The sequence below is a fragment of the Lepidochelys kempii genome, chromosome 8, assembly GCF_965140265.1.
Source record: "Lepidochelys kempii isolate rLepKem1 chromosome 8, rLepKem1.hap2, whole genome shotgun sequence".
Lineage (NCBI taxonomy): Eukaryota > Metazoa > Chordata > Testudines > Cheloniidae > Lepidochelys > Lepidochelys kempii.
Genome location: NC_133263.1, coordinates 91903030 through 91920293, shown reverse-complemented (window position 1 = coordinate 91920293; position 17264 = coordinate 91903030). Strand labels below are relative to the sequence as shown.

At 38.2% G+C, this 17264-nt stretch overlaps 1 protein-coding gene across 7 annotated transcripts in view; it reads left to right on the top strand.

Moving 5' to 3' along the window:
• NFIA (nuclear factor I A) overlaps positions 1-17264 on the top strand; it is a 464706-nt gene that overhangs the window by 307519 nt on the left and 139923 nt on the right. For all 7 annotated transcript variants that reach the window (XM_073357514.1, XM_073357517.1, XM_073357513.1 and 4 more), the window contains exon 3: positions 10490-10555. In XM_073357514.1, coding sequence (XP_073213615.1) covers positions 10490-10555 — 66 coding nt within the window. The remainder of the gene's footprint in view (positions 1-10489; positions 10556-17264) is intronic.

Sequence of the window (17264 nt, the reverse complement as noted above, 5' to 3'; positions counted from 1 at the left end):
ATGAGTTTAGCAGAATGCACAGATTGAAAAATACATTATGTTGCTAGTGCCGGGAAACAGCTGGACTGGTATGGTGCCACAGCTAGGGTTGCCAATTTTGGTTGGACATATTCCTGGAAGTTTCATCACATGACAGAATCTTTAATTAAAAATTAATCTTTAGTTCCTGGAGAGTCCAGGACAATCCTGGAGGGTTGGCAAGCCTAGCAGCAGCAGCTGTGCATGGAAAAAAGACCGACTTTTGGAAGCAGCCTAAAGATTCTAACTCCGGAGTCAGTACATGCTTTTGTTTGTTTTATAGATAGAGGGCAGAACTGCATTGCTCTTCCTGCCACCCCTTTAGTGCAATCCAGAGAGCAACTTTGAGGTGACCTTGTAATGCTGTGCATCTTGGCCAGAGGAAATGTGCCTCATTGCAAGTTATTACATGGTGGCGGGGAGGATAAGAGATGAGAACGGGTACCAGAATGAATAGCCTAGCAAACACAACATACTTGGATCCCTTGGTGGTGGGTCTGTCACAATAAATATATAGCAAAAGGAGGGGTAGCGGTGGGGAGAGATTGATGTGTGTGACTGCTGCAGCCCAGTGGAGTCTCCGCATATACTGAAAATGGTGGACACTGTTCTCCTCTCAGATACACTGGTATAGACTCCATTGAAATCAATGCGGTTTATACCAGTGTAAAACCTGTGTAGGTGAGTTTAGAGTCAGGCTCAGAGAGTTGTACCAAACCTACAGGATCTGCTCCAAGCCATCATGGGAAAACATCATCTTCACTATAATATAATACAGTACAAAGAAATGTACTATTATGATTAATAATTTAATTAGATATTGATATGGAAGGTGCTTCAGTTCAAAGAGTCTTGTGGAAGTGATTTGAAGTTGCCTCCAAAAAATGAAGGAAAAGATGGCAGACGACAGGGCTCCTAGGGGTATGTTTGCACCCATGGCTGGCCAGTGTCAGCAGGTTCAGGCTGCAGGGCTATAAAATTGCATTGTTGACATTCAGGCTCTCAGTGGAGCCCAGACTCTGGGACCCCATGAGAGGGAAGGGTCCCAGAACCTGGTTTCCGGCCCGAGCCTGAATGTCTACATTGTATTTTTCTAGCCCTGCAGCCTGAATCCCATGAGCCTGAGTCAGATGACATGGGCGACTTGTGGGAGTTTTATTGCAGTGTAGACATGCCCTAAGGGAGACTAAAAGGATTCAGTCTGACAGACATTAGTAGCAGGCTTTTAAACCACACTTTTTCCATGTAGTACAGTTGGAAGTTTTCTAGGTTAACCATGGCAATACCATAGTTTTGGTGCCTATGTATAAGAGGCAACAATATCTGGTGTTTAGAGTAAGATATTATGGGCCAGGCCTCTTGCCTTCTATTCCCATCTTTTAGACACTGTAGCTCTGGAGATAAATCACTTACTCTCTCCATGCCTCAGGTCATTCATCTATAAAATGGGTACAATAATCACCTTCCTTACAGAGGTATTGTGAAATTTAACTTAATGCTAATAAAATGCTTTTGAGTTCCTCGGATGGAAGATGTTATATGAGTGCACATTATTTTATTTTTAATAATAGTTTCAATGTGTCATTATTTATAATTGTGTTTTTCTAGTTTTGTAAATTTTTTATCAGTTCACACATTTTGAAATGTTATAGCTCAAATGAGCTTTAATTAATTACGGATTGAGGTTCAGACAAACGTTGTAGAACTACTCTATAGTTTTAAATACCTATATATTGAGCGTGCCCAGAACCCTGCTCACCGACACTTTAGGATCATCAATGAAGCCCTTCAGTGTTTTAAACTCATCATTGGTGCGCATATTCAGAACGTTGATGGCTTCTAAATAGAGTGGTTCAAATATTTCAAAGCACTTGAGATTAGTACAGTGTGAAGCAATTTAAAATTATTGTACTGCAGTTAATTTTAAATAAGTGAGCACTGCATCTGTCTAGAAACCCATATAGATACAAATGGAAGCGCTCTAAAAAACTGAAATGATCTAATTAATTTAAATCACTTTAAAAGTATAGAAATGAATAGTGTAAATCAGTTTGTGAGGGATCTAGGCAAATTTTGTAGAAAGGAATCCGAGGGTTGAGGCTCAAAATTTTTTTATTTTGGGGTTCATGATGTTGAAATATTGGTTAATTTGTATTTCCCAGGGATATGAGGGCAGCAGTAGTTTCTCCTGGCTCTTATTTATTCTGATTTTTTTTATTTCCCAAGATTGTAGAGACTCAGAAATCCAACTTTGCTCAGATTTTTTCCCCATTACAAATATTTTTCTCCAAACCTATGTAAAAAAGGCTTATAAGACAAATAATGGTCCATATCTAGGAAATGCCAAGTATATTTTTAAATGCAGCCAAAAATACTGCAAAATTAAATATTTTACATCATAAAAGCTCACTTTTCTTGTCGGGCTGGATTACTTAGGGAATATGGATTTTTTTCACCTCTAAATCATCAATTCAAATATGACCCATGTCAGTAGTTACCAAAATTAATTACAAGGTGATGGCTTTTTGGAGACTGTATGAAATGAATTTGTGCTCTCAGTCCAGTTCTTGTAGACAGGGGTCCATGTAATAGAGGGCCTGATCCAAACCCAATGAAATCAACGGCAATCTACTGACTTTGGATCAGGCTTATGAAGATATATGGACAGGTTCTTCTCAGATCTCTAGCACTTCAATGCACGTTTTTGGGAGATATGTACAACTCTCTCCACAATATACTGTTAGGCCTAAAATTCCAAATTATCTTCCAAATATCATGGCCAGAAATTTATTTGTTAACCATGGAATTTACTTGACTCTTCCATTTCACTTTTTTTTCTAAAGTCTATTGAATAAATAGTACCATCGCTTCCTTCCCCATACAGCAGCTCAATGTATTATTGGGATGATTGTTTACTTCAGGATTAATTTCTGCCTCTTGGGAAATGACTGGTGAGTGTCTGACAATAGTCCTGACACTGATGTGGGACGCCAATCAAATGGTTTCCTGGATGGAGTACGAGCTCCCCTTGGTTTTTAAGGACTGGTTAGGAGCTGACATTTGCAAAAAATTGTTTCCAGCTTGCCCCATGGCTGACAGGGAGTTCCAGAGCTGTGGAATGACAAAAAGCAAAGGGGCCCCCTCTGTAGGGCCTTACCTTACTTTTAGACAGTTGTCATTATCTTTGTCTAAAGGTCATGGCTAAATTGAATAAAAGGAAAGCTGTGTGTTCCTGTCGATGCACAAAGGCAGTATTGACTTTCCTAATCCAGTTTGCTGAGGGGTGAGAGAATTAAATTAGATATCTAAGCACAGAAATTGAGAGCCTTTGAAAACAAAGATAAGGAGACAGGCTGTATTTTCCCTTTCCTGGGAGCACTGGGCTCAAGATTTTGCAGGTGTGTCATCTGATCCATGGCTTGCATCGATCAAAACTGTGCCAATGCATATTTAATTAGCAAGGGGACCCTGGGTGCATTATGGCCATCATCCCTATATTGAATGGACTGTCAGACTTTCTGAATGCTTCCCCACCCCCAGCCCTGCTTCGTTGTTTGGGGAGCTTCTGCATTTTGTCTGAGCAGCTAAAAGTTTCTTTGTTTTTAGCTGCTGATGCATACAGCACCACTGAGGAGAATACAAACAAGTAAAGTCCTAAAGTGTTTATTTTGTCTAGGAAAAAGGGCTTTGGGTTAGGGTAACGGATTTTTGTGTCTCTTGGAATTAAAAAAACAAACAGTTGCATGGTATTTACTTTAAGAATATTTTATTATAACATGTAAAATGTGTGCTATGGGATTCCCTAAGGAACCCTTTGATGACAATTTGAATTAAGTCAAAATTAATGTTTGCTGCTGCAGAGAAATACATAGAAAATGTTCCAGAAATAAATCAATAAGCAGGAATCAAAAAGGCTGTAAACTGTTTTAAAAACGAACAGAAGTGAATCAAATGCTTGTTTGTAATGTCAACCAACAAATACGGGAATACACAGTTTTCCCACATTCTAGGGCTATCGCATGATACCAGTAAATCATTCATGGATGGACTCATGAAAACAAACAAAGTTGATTTAAAATGAAAACCATTTTGTTACAGCTTTGGAGTGTTATTATCATTATAGTCAAGTTATTATACGTATTGCTCCCATTTCTTATGACTAAGATAGTAATGAGGAGTTTTTGCCTCAGACGAGTTAGCTCTGGAGTTTCTGGGATCTCTGCTTCCTTCTACCTTGTTACAAAGCCTGATTATTCAGACAAAGTGTTGCTTGATAAACAGATGTAATACACAAAGTCTGCTTAGAATAAAGAGCAACAGACTGTGGGCACATGTTTTGGTCTTATTCAAACTCATCAGCATAGTCTAGCTAGCTGTTTTGTCGCTAGTCTACTTACAGGGTAGCTTAGTAACGTCTTACTGGTGAAGTAATAAGGAGTTTTTTGCCACAAAAGTTTTGTGGCAAGGGCTCATGGGAAAATCATTTGCATACATCTTGTTACAAAGGCTGACTACTTCCTGGCTTAGACAAAGTGTTGCCTGATAAACAGACTTAACACACAAATGTCTGTCTGGAATAAACAGCAGCAAGCTTTGATTTACATTTCCATTATCAAAGATAATCTCTTTCCCAGTGTATAGGAATTAAGAGTCTTCTCCTTATAAAAACCAGACTGGCATTGCTGTGATTTTACCACTGCAGAGCCCTTGTGCATGAGTTGAAAGGACATAACATACTGTATATGGGGTGCATAAAATAAGAACTAGAAGGCTGGTATGGATATATAAATGTGTGAGGCAGACGTGTATGATAAGGACACATGGGCACTTGGAACACCTTATAAAATAGTTGACTTGAAGGTGATGGCTAGAGTTTAAATGTAGATCAGTGTCTTATTTAAAATAAATAATAGTACACACCCCTATAATTATAAATAGGCATGGCAGAATTTGATTTTTATTTTTTTATAATTTCAGTGGAACAATGTTTACTTTTAAGCATTTTTTAAACGTTTATCAATTTAAATTTTCACAGTTGCACAAGATGATGGGTTATAAGCTTTTTTTCCTCCGTTTTAATTTATCGAAATTTTCACTGTGGAGGGAGGTTGTGAAACATTAGAAGGGTCAGAAAATAATTATTTGATGACGGTACACATTTAGATTAAAAAAACTAAAGCCTTATAAACTTAAAACACAACTTGTTAACACCACATGTCAAAATATACAAAATAAATATTCTGCAATGAAACGCTAATGAATTTTCAAGCAGCATTTTTCTTACTTTGCTGATCTGCAAATTTTAATTATTAGTAGTGGAAATATTTTTTCGTCAGTTTGTGTGTGTGTTAGGTGAAATTGACATTTACCAACATTTGCTGAAAAATCTAATCCTTCCAAATCTATCTATATATAACAATTACAGTAAATTTTGTAAAAGTAAGTATAAAAAGTCTCAATACCTGTTCTGGTTTCTGCTTGTAAATCACTGATCCCTTAAACTCAGCATACATGTTTGTGTATAAAGGGATATGATTTAGATTTTTTTACATATATAAATCTTTGGTGGAATCTGTACCCCAAATTATAGATGAAAAATGTATTGTACAAACACAACCCAGCCGTATAAATATTTTATTACAAATAAGACTCTGAAACGTGAATAAAGTGTCAGTTTATTATACAATATTTTCCCCATAAAACATTACATGAATGGAAAATTTAACTTTACACTTTTCTAGTGCTTGTGAAAGGTGTGGATTGGCAGTACTGAAGAAAGGAGCTCTCTATTTATTTATCCACAGAACAGGGTCAGCGTGGGCAGTGTTAATACAGTCTTCCTGATCGATCCCCACCAACGTGCTTTTCCTCTATCTTGAAGGGACCACCTCTCCCAGTTAGTGGGTAGATACATTTCCATGCCCATTCACACACTGGCTTCTCTGATGAAACCGCTAACAAGGGTTCAGTTGTGATATGGACACTAGTTTGGTAGGAATTAATCTGACACCCACTAATTCATTTAACATAAAACACCAGATAGCCAAGATAGGTTGCTTAAGGTCACTACCACTTTGGCCTAGATTCAAACAGGAAACGTTGAGAGGAAGAACATTGCATGTCCTGAATGAAAATGTTATAGGAGATTTTCTGTTTACCGTACAGTACCTCTCCAAGAAAATGTCCTGCCTCTCCAAGGTAGCATAATTATAAGTAGTGTAGTAGTGGTAAGTGGATAAGTGTATTTTTGATGATCAAACTGCACAAGCAGTTGGTAAAACTATGGTCATTTTCTGTGAGGAAGTAGGATACCTCTGTGCCTCTGCTTCAGGTCTGTTTCTTCCTTGTCTACAAGTAAGGACTGCAGTGTTAGTCTGTTGATGTTGCTACCACCCAGAACCCAGAGTTTTCAGTGAACCTTTCATATTTCTGTTTTATCGTTGTCAAAAAATGGATCACTTCTGTTCAGTGACACGCAGCACCACAAGCTCTTTTTCTACTCTGTAGTGAATCTGTGGTCACATGCATACAAGGCACCACAATTGACAGTGGGAATGAAACCCAGGACCATCAGCGTCAGAAAGCACAAATCCTTCCTGCTTGAGCTAAAGGACCATGCCTATCCACAGTGTGAGGTCAAGTTCAAGATCAGACTCAGCTCTTCCATATAACACCCACTGTTGCATTGGGGTGGCATGTTTTTAAGGGCCTGATCCTAAGAGGCACAGAAAATACAGGCACAATATCAGAGGCTGCTTCAGAAAATCTGGCCCATTTTGTCTTTTTTCACCCCCACTAATAGTTGGCTCGTGGAGATACAGAATAAATATAGCTTCAAAATTCCTTTTATTCTGTTTTCCTACAATGGTTATTGATTTCAGCCCCATTTGAGCCCCAATAGTCCAGTAACCCGAGTACACTCTCATGCATGCTAACTCTAGCTGCTTACGGGTTAAAATTCTACCGGTGGGCTTTTTTTAAACTAAAAAATGCTGTGCTATTCAAGGTTAAGCTTCCTTAAACATAAAACTAAACTCCTGGATTTAGAAAAAATCAGGAATCTTAATAGTGCTTCCTCACTATGATGTTTCCAACTCCATCTGAAATCATTTAAATACACCTCTTAATAACATGCACTTTATTGTAATATACAGATTCTTTGGCTTCCTACCAGCCCTAGTTTCAGGCACCAATGAAACTCGTTGCCGCAGGGGGCCCTGGATTCAAGAGGGCCTCCCATCTACTGTATATTTTGTTTTGTGTGTTTTTCAATGGCTCTAATTATTGCAGGTGGTAGAATTTAACTGGCAATGTCGTTGCTAAAGAAAATAGGCATGAAGTGTATATAGTGTATTGTGTGAAGCAGCTATCAAATACACAGAGAAGAGAATGTCAAATGCATTGTTAAACTGCTTTATAATCAGTGATTTTATTGATTTCATGCAAATACTTATAAAACAATCTTTCATTTATATCTAATATGTGTGGACAAAAATTAATTTATTTCTCTAGTCACCTGTTTGGCTAACTGACTCAGCAGGACTGACTTCCCACCCACAATATCAGAACCCACAAAACATGAAACATTCAGAAAGCTGGGGGTTTAAAGTTTCCTAAATCAAAATGAAAAATAGTGCGAGCTATTGCCAACTCAGGAAAAAGTGAGGTGGGCTGTGAACAAAAACTATGTAGTCCTCGACAAGGTTATAAAATACAATGGCACTGAATTTTGCCAATCCTTTAATTGTGTGGTGGCACATTTATATGTGCCAGATCATCTGCAGCATCTGAATAAAACCAGGGAAACAAAATTCTGCATAGAAACATTTTGGCTATGTGCCTTCTTCAGTGTTCTTATCAGGGGTTTCCATGAGACGGTACCTTGCATGACAATTCTGAGCAGACTTTTGCCCAGTTAGTATTTTTGGGAGCCTTAGATGATCTGTGTCATCGTATTTTTAAAAACACATTTTACTGCATTTTATTTTCCTTCACCCATTTGCAAAATTATAGTTTTTTGGGGTATTATTTACATGAGGAGAGGGTTGCAGAAAAATAGGATTTGTAGCTAGATGTGAAAAAAAAAAGTCAAGACTCAATATGCTAACAAATGTTCTGGGCTCAATGTCTGTCTTGCCACTAATTCTAGTATCTGGAGAGCGGCACTAAACATATACAAAAATGCATTCTTTGTGTCTCAGAATCTAGAGAGAAAGTCTGAGTTTCTGTGCCAAATACAGGATATGGAGCATCGATGAAGAGCGAAGGTACCACACTGGGTATCAGAAGTGTGCCAGCTCGTAGCTTGGCATCCTTGCATGTACCAGTGATCGGCCATTCCCGCTGCTGTCTAAATGACTTTTAAAATATTTTTTTAGTTATTCATCTTATTTCCATATTTCTTCACTGTCTGTTTTTTAAAAATAAATATTTCTACTACATTTTAACATTATTTTAGTTGTAAAGGTCAAACAGTGATTGAACAATGGCTTGGTGGGGAAAAAAGAAACATAATGCATGTCATATGAAATGAAATATGTTGAGTTAGTCCTCGAATGTTGACTGAATTTTTGACCTTTGTGGTACCAAAAACATTAAACGTCTGTCAAAATATGGTGTCCAGAATATGGCAATGTTGAGGATGGGCTTATATGGACTATCTGCTATCCAGGATCTGCGTTTAGGGTGCATAAGGTAATGCTAACCCACAAAGCTGATATTTAAAATAAAATGTTAGCGGCAAAGTTTAAATTTAAAATCTTTGCCAAACTTCCTTTATGAAATGATTAAAGTAATGCATTTAGAAGCTGGAGGAGAAGATAGTTCTTAGAGGTAGATAGTAGTGTTGTGGGATATCACATTGTCAGGTTTTTTTAGCTGAACTACACGTTGATTTTAACTACAGATATCTACCCTGGAGCTATCTTTACTAAACATTTTTAATGTTTATATTACAAACTTTATGAAAATTATGTTGCGCACACCTTTTATTAGATGTAGTGTTTAAATTACACGGAATTGTCCTTTAAGCTTTTTCATGATAGTTAACAGATACAGTCAGCAGGTAATTTTTTAAAAAATATTTAAAATTGGCATTTTCTATATAGAACTCAGTAGTAATTAAAATCTTCATTTGCTTAAAAGCAAGGGGCCTTTTTAAAGCAATAAATTAGCATTGCTTGATCCCAGGTCTCTAGTAGTGCTGCTTCTTTCAGTGCTATTAATACCTCAAAGAAAACGAAGGGGTGGTGTTATCACTCTATTGCAATAGAAGTAAGATTTTCAATTTAATCACAGTTAAGTGTCATGACCTTTTGATCTTGCATTGACTTCTTACTGAAATGTAGTCCAATTTCAGACAGCTATTTCTAAACCTTGCACAGTTAAGGTGAAGTGAGGAAATAGGTTTATCACAAATGTAGATTTTTTTTTTTAGTACAGTAACAATGGTTTCATTCCTTAAGTGTGTTTTGAGTTAAAACTTTTTTTTAACTTTTAAATTGATCCCAAATTGTTCTTTTACTCCAAACTGATAAAGTGTGATTTCTTTTAACTCTGTAATGTTTCTGTTGGTCTTAAGAAAACCTAGTTAAGAGGTTGAGTTTTTCTTTAGAAAATATTTTTTTACACATATAAAGCATTTTTTTCCAATTTGAAGAGCAGACAGTTAAAAATAATTATGAAACAAAAATCTTGTTTACCCAAAGCTTCTGCTAAAAATCATTATTTTTAAACTAAAAACAGCTTTTTAGTACAAAAGAAAGTGAATGTAGATTAACAAACCTACGTCAACAGAAATGATCTTATGGGTCATTTTATTGTTTCAGGCAAATGTATTAGTAGGTTAGTTGGAGAATTTTAACTAGGAACCTGTAGAACTCATTATTGGTGCATGTTCTGAAGCTGTTGGTTCAGCATCTGATCTCACTTTACACCACTGTAAATGGGGAGTCATGCCATTTATTTCAGTGTGCTACACCACGTACCCACAGTGAAAGCATGATGAGAATCAGGTCTTCTATCTGTATTGTGAATTTCTTGTTGCTGTAACATATAGACAGTAATCAGAACATGTTAGTTAACATTAGTTTTATAGTTAGTTACTGTTGTATGCCAATTTAAAAATATGTTTTGACTCTGGATTAAGTCTCAGGTTTGCATGCAACATGCAAAATGCATTATAAAAAAATGTAGAAAAGCAGTTTAAATCAGGCTTCCTCTAAAGAGAAGATTTCTCTAAGTCTAATTTATGCTAATGCACAGACTGAACACCCCATACAATGCTGTAAACAAGATACAGTTTCTTCCTAGCATAAATACGACCAGGGCACTGGCCTCCTAGCATTGTCATGTCCTAGTGCAACATTCCTGTCCTTAGCTTGTACTTTCAACCTTTTAAGGAAGTCTGGCGCCTGTGATCTACTTTCCACAGCAGACCCTGTAATTTTTGGCTGTATTTTATGTTTTTCAGATTCAAGTCAATCTGAAAGTCCCAGCCAGCCAAGTGAAGCTGATATTAAGGACCAGCCAGAAAATGGTAAGTTCTTACCTGCTGCTACTTTGGAATATTACAGTAGACCATGTTTACAAGGATTTTCATTTTCAAGCAGTAAGTGCACATGTGTAGTATAAAAAGACTCAGTCTTTGAACAATTGACTAGAGATCTCTGAAAATGAATGGTGCATCTTCTTCCTAGTTAAATGCCACAGTTTCACAAAATTAGAGTAGCATTCGTCTCTACAGTCCAGGAGGGAGATCTTTATTCCATTAAAATTGTTTTAATTAGGGGGATGCTGTAATAGAGCCTGCTGCATGCAGCACTGGGGTTTATTTCACTATAGCAGAGGCTTTCAAACCATGGGTCATGAGTCATGACCCCCTAGGGGGTGCCTACAGCCTTACTTTCATTTTTATCTGTGTGCTTTTAACGTTGTTTTGTTTATTGATGTTTTCATGATAACGGAACACTCTGAAGTGCCTGACTCACAGTATCTGTCCAGCTCATCATTTGAGATTGCAGGATTTCAAATTGTCCTGCAAAACAAAACAGTCACTTTGAAATACTCTAATTTTTCTGCAACCACTTCTCTATACCCCCCTCACCCAAAAGTACACACAATAAAACTGACAGGACGCTCTGCTGAAGCATTGACCCTCTCGAAGCAGGACTGGAAATCTATGATCACAGCAGCCACTCAAACTATTAACCACTTCTTGAGTGATAAAAGTTTTTTCAGAGCTGTCTATATTTTCATTGGCGTGATTCTGTGAAGGTGGTAGTATTACATGGAGAGAAAAGATGCAGTAAGACTCAAATCTTAATTTGCTTCTTCTTTTTCTACTTTTATTTCTAAAACTTGTTTCTGAAAACAGCTATTTGACCTTGTTAGAAAGCAGCCACATGGCCGTGAATTTTAAGAATACTGCAGCGAGACTGCTGCATTGTTTTAATAGGGAGTCGTAAGCACAGAAGTCCCATTGAGAAAGGCTAAACCAAAAGGTTACCACTGTGAGCAGGTACTAGTATTCTCTGAGGTAGGACAGTTTCTAAGTAGAAGTAAATTGAACCCATGGAAGGGACATCACGGCTGGCTTCCATTGTAAAAGGGCCCAGAGAAGCATTTACTGTCAGTAATTGAGCTAGGGGATTGTATGTGAAAAGATAGATGAAGTTACAAAGGGAGGAACTTGAGGTAAAAACAATACCCTTCTTTTCCCACCACCCCCCAAAAACCCCAAAAAACAACAGCCCAGCATCTCTTATGGCCTCCTTGGCAATTGAAATTCTGTACCTTCTGTTACTACAGATAATTATTTTCATTAGTGCTTGGAATCAAGAAATGGTGACATCCAACATTGGAGATAATTGAAACTGAGACAATCCCTGGTTATTCTGAATTTTTTTCTGATGTTTTTAAAAATTGAACTTATAATTATTAGTAGTAAGTGTTTATATTGTAGTAGCACCCAGAGGCCCCAGTTGAGAGTGGGGCCCCATTGTGCTGGACGCTATCTAAACACAGAAAAGAGGCTTGTAATGTCTGCCCTGTAGGGCTTACAATCTAAAGCCCCTTTCACACTTATGGGGGCATTAAAATCTATCTCATATAGGATTTTTAAACATACAAGATAGAATTCTCATATCCCTTTAACAAATCCATCAAATTGATTTTTGATTTGGTGTGCTTTTATTGCTGCCTCTCTTCTTTATGGTACAACACTGTTTCCTTTAATGTTTTGAATGTTTATACTGAATACTTGACTAGTAAATAAACAAGTCACAAACAGGGATGAGTCAAAAATGGTGGTGCTTAGATCTGGATTCCATTTGGATTAAAGTTTAAAGTTAGAGCTGAGTGTTCAAGTTCAAGGCAGAATCAGGGCTAGTGTTTATATTCAATAATATCAAAATCTTAAGAGCTTTTCTCAGGAAATTTCAGCATCACACTCTAGAAATCTCATCATGTCAGGTGTTTTGGTGAGATGTCTGGCATTCTGGGTCACTATTTCTCTCTCTCTGAAATTTGAAATGTTTCAGATTTGAGGGCCTTTATTCTGCTCATCTCTAGCCACAATGTCTGAAAACATTTTTCTGACTATTGAATGACGGTGTCTAGCTTCTCTTATCAGTGCTGTTTTAGAACAATTATAATTTATTGCAAAAGGATTGCCAGTTTTGGAGATGAATTGGCAAAACTGTGAAATCTGTTCTGCCAGTTCTGAATTTTTTTTTTAATATGTTGCCTCTGTTTATTATGTCACATTTTAAATTACGCTTTGCTAGGCACCCCGAATCATTCTGACTCTGATGTTCTATTGTTATTATTTTGTGTCTGTTTGACATTCTTTTGCAGCTTCTCAACAACTGTTCTCCTTACTATGCAGTGCTCAGTCTTAAGGAAGCACATTTCACAACTGCCACCCCAAAAAGCCGCAATGACAGTGAATAATATAAAATGTGTCAAACCCCAATAAAACTAGAAATGTCAGTTCTGGAATCTTAATGCTTCTTGTAAAACAAACATTAATGAATTATTGGAATGTCACTGGTGACTTGTCAATAGTACTTTTTTCCTTAATAAATAATCAGGAAAATTATTCTTACTCAGTTTTAGTAATGGGTATTTTCCCCCACTATATCAGAATCCTTGTATCTGATTAGTTGCAGTTTGCAGTGTCTGTGTGGGAGCGTCCCTAGACTAGCACATGCTGTTGGGTCTAAAAGGCCTGATCCCTCCAAGTTGATGTTGAGCTCATTCTCAGTGCACACACGGTCCACAGCTTGCGGTGTATCAGACCCAGCATGGACATCAACATAGCCCTGCAGTTCTGATCTGCTGAATGCCAGGATGAAAGCCAAACTGCAGGCTTTAGAAAATGAAAAACTGCACACACAAAAGTGCATACAGAAATCATATTCACTGTGTTGTTCTACACTTGCCATAGACCATTACCATGGACCCTGATCCAAATACCTCTGGAGTCAAGGGGAGTCTCACCACTGATTTTAGTAGCAGTTGCATTGTGCCCACAGAGAGGGAAATTTCTTAAAAATCAAAGAAAATAGCAGTGGGATAATTCTGCTCCCACTGAAGTCAACAGCCAAGCAACCAGATTGAGGACAGATTTTGGATCATATTGCATGCATTTCTGTAAGGAGTCTACAAGTATATCAATTAAGAGTACTACCCCTCACATGCACACATTCCTTCATTTAAAAAAATAAATCTTTAAAAGCCTTCTGAGGGTTGCACAGTCCCTCTGCTTGCCTGTTAATATCCTTTCTGTTCTACTCCATAAATTCTAAAGTTATTTATTATACATATATATATTGCATAGCTTGAATAATGTAGGTTCACAAGGGTCAGCTATATAGCCCTGAAAAACAAGGTCTTCTACAGTAAGTTTAAATTCATTGTTTAAAATTCTGTAAGTTACTTTAGGAAGAATCATCCATTTAAGTTTCACTAAACTAAAGCTAATGCAAATAATTACTCTTGTATTTAGAGCCATCCATTTTCTCCAGTGGGTTTCATGGTTGCTATCACTCAGACAGAGCCAGCAGATAGAAAAAAAATTTGTGCCAACTGCTCCCAACATGGCCCTTGCCACTCATTTCTTTTCTTTAGCCTTTGCTAAGACACAGCTTCAGGCAGCTGCTTACCCTACTAGCAAAAGAATGTCAAACAGACACAAAATAATAACAATAGAACATCAGAGTCAGAATTAGTTAGTAGTTAGCCCTACTACAACTAACAGAATCACAAAGAAAGAAACTTTTTTCAAGAGATCCAGCAAAGAGGTGAACAAGTGTATTGTTAGGTTTCAGAGTAACAGCCGTGTTAGTCTGTATTCGCAAAAAGAAAAGGAGTACTTGTGGCACCTTAGAGACTAACCAATTTATTAGAGCTTAAGCTTTCGTGAGCTACAGCTCACTTCCTCAGATGCATAAGTGTATTGTAGCCATCACAGGACCCTCTTCCTGGTCTTCACTGGAAATCCCCAGATTAAATCCTAACCAGATAAAGAGGAAAATTGAGGGCTTAAAATGGAGAGAAGGGAAAATCATGTGACTCATCTTCAGATGGGTAAAAGGCAAAGCATATGAAGGAGAGCAGAAAAAAACATCAAGAGTCTCCCAACACCAAATTTAGTCCTTGGCTCCCTCCTGTTTGTATCCAGAGCTGGTTGATCTCTTCATCCAAGGCACATATCGCAGCCTGACTAGCTGGAGCAGAAAGAAATCTCTCCAGTGTTAAACGTGCTCTGCACTCATCAATAAGAAAAAGTGATGGGTGTAGAGTCTGTTCAGTAGGAAACTCAAACAGTGGATTGACTTCTTCTGACCACGTCCTTCCACTGCCTTTGGAAAAGGAGGTTGGAATAGCTCTCAGCAGCAAGGTACTCGTGAAGAGACTGGACTTGTTAAAGAGGAAAACAGTTTATTCTTCTAGGTTTCAGAGTAACAGCCGTGTTAGTCTGTATTCGCAAAAAGAAAAGGAGGACTTGTGGCACCTTAGAGACTAACCAATTTATTTGAGCATAAGCTTTCGTGAGCTACAGCTCACTTCATCGGATGTAGCTCACGAAAGCTCATGCTCAGATAAATTGGTTAGTCTCTAAGGTGCCACAAGTCCTCCAGTTTATTCTTCTAGTAGTGTCCCTGTGGTTGCTCCACGGTAGGTGTGTGGGCGTCCCTGCGCTGCTGGTCGGAGAACTTTGGTAGCAGTGTCCGTTGGGGCCACAACATGTACTGTCACTCTTCTTGTGCTGGGCCATGAGGCTAAACAGCACATGTGGGCTAAGTATCCTCAGGTCCTTCTCAACCGCCCCAGCAAGAGACGGAGCCTATAGCTGTCCATTAGCAGATCATTAACTCTCCTTTTCATTTGTTAACTTTTAGCTTTCTTCTAACTTTTAGTTGGCCGTGCCTTTTAAAAAAAAAAAGAAGAAGAAAAGAAAAAAAAATCTGGCATCTGATTACCAACATGTGCCGAATAAAACATTGCTCAGACAAAATCCACAGAGGGGAGATTTTTATCTAACAAATAAAATATTTAATGCCCAAATCAAATGTTTTTTCATTCAAACACATTCTTCCTGCTTCGAGCTGCAAGTATCTTCATACCACTGCAGGTAATGAAAGGCATCTTGTTCTTCACAGCATTAAAAAAGACCAAACAATGATGTGAAGCAACTCACCAAACACGTTTTTCAACCCTGAGGTAATTAGACTGAACTTGTAAACATTGCCATTGAAGTAGGGCTGGTCTTGGGTATTAAACATGAAAGAAACGCGTTTTTAAAAAAATACCATGTACCAACTTTTCAGTGCTTAAAACCACAATGGAACAAATTGTGGCCCCTCATAATGTGTGTGGCTGAGGTGGGGGTGGGATGGATGTAGGGAACTCTCTGCACTCCCTTCCCCCTTTCCTGAGGAAGGCTGCTCAAGACAGACATAATATGGCTGTAGGTGCAAGGGAGTGCAGAGCTATGTGGAAGGGCTATGTCTGGGTGAGGGAAGGGTCTCTGTATGCAGCAGCCAGGGTTCACTGGCAGGGGGTGCTTGTTGCATCCATAGAGCGGGTATAGGAAGAAGCACCTCACACTGCTTCTTGCATGGCCCTGGGGGCATTATACCTTTCAAAGGCTCTGCATCAGTAGTTTGCCTCAGCAAGCACACAGCTGAGCCCAAAATGTATTGAATTCAGGGAGTACAAGAAGAATAGGAGTTTGTTACTCTCTAGTTTATCTGGATGGGTACAATTTTCAAAAGTGCCTTAGGAACCAAAGGGCTTGTCTTCATGTACAGCCCTACAGCTGCTGTAGTGCTTTAGTAAAGTCACTCCTACACCAATGGGGGGAGAGCTTCTCCCATCACTGTAGTTAATCCACCTCCCTGAAAGGCGGTAGCTATGCCAGCAGGAGAAGCTCTCCCAACAACATAGCGCTGTCTCCATTGGTGTGTGTATGTGTGTGGGGAGTTATGTCAGTATAACTGTGTCACTCCTGGGTGTGGATTTTTCACACCCCTGAGCAATGTGGTTATACTGATTTAGGTCTGTAGTGTAGACCTGGCCTAAGTCCCATTGTTAAAAGTGACATAAGCACTTAGGAACCTAAGTGTCATTGACATTGAGGTTCTGAGGCACTTATTGGGCTCCTACATCACTTAGGCCCTCTTGAAAATGTTACCATCTTTCATTTTTACCTGTTATGTTGTTAGAAGGACCTTACTCTAGCTACAGTATAGTACATGGAAGAAAAGCTTTTTGTTCTTTTTAACTGAGTGAGGTAAGGGTGTTCTTAAAAGCTCTGCCTCTTGATGTCCTTGTTCCAGTATTTCATCTCTTTTTTTCTCCTTTCATGAAACCTGCAGTAATTTCATTGCTGTGCATGATTATCATCTTTTTTTCCTTTTTGTGTGTCATAGAACATAGATCAATATCCCAAAGAGACACTGATGAAAGCAAAAAGCCACTCTTATGGCATTTACATGTTGAACCCAGTCTCATACCACTTTACTCTAATTCAGTTGAACACATGTTGAAATGAAAACTAATACAGTTAAAAAGTGCTTCATGTCAGCCTACTAACATTTGTAAAGCACCTCATTTCCAGGATATACCTGGGGGCTGCAGAGGAAGTTTTTCTTTCAATGATAGCTGCATTTGGCATGATACAATAGAAGCAGCTTTGTTGTTGTTCTTCTTGTTGTTTATAGACTCATTTGGGTTGGATT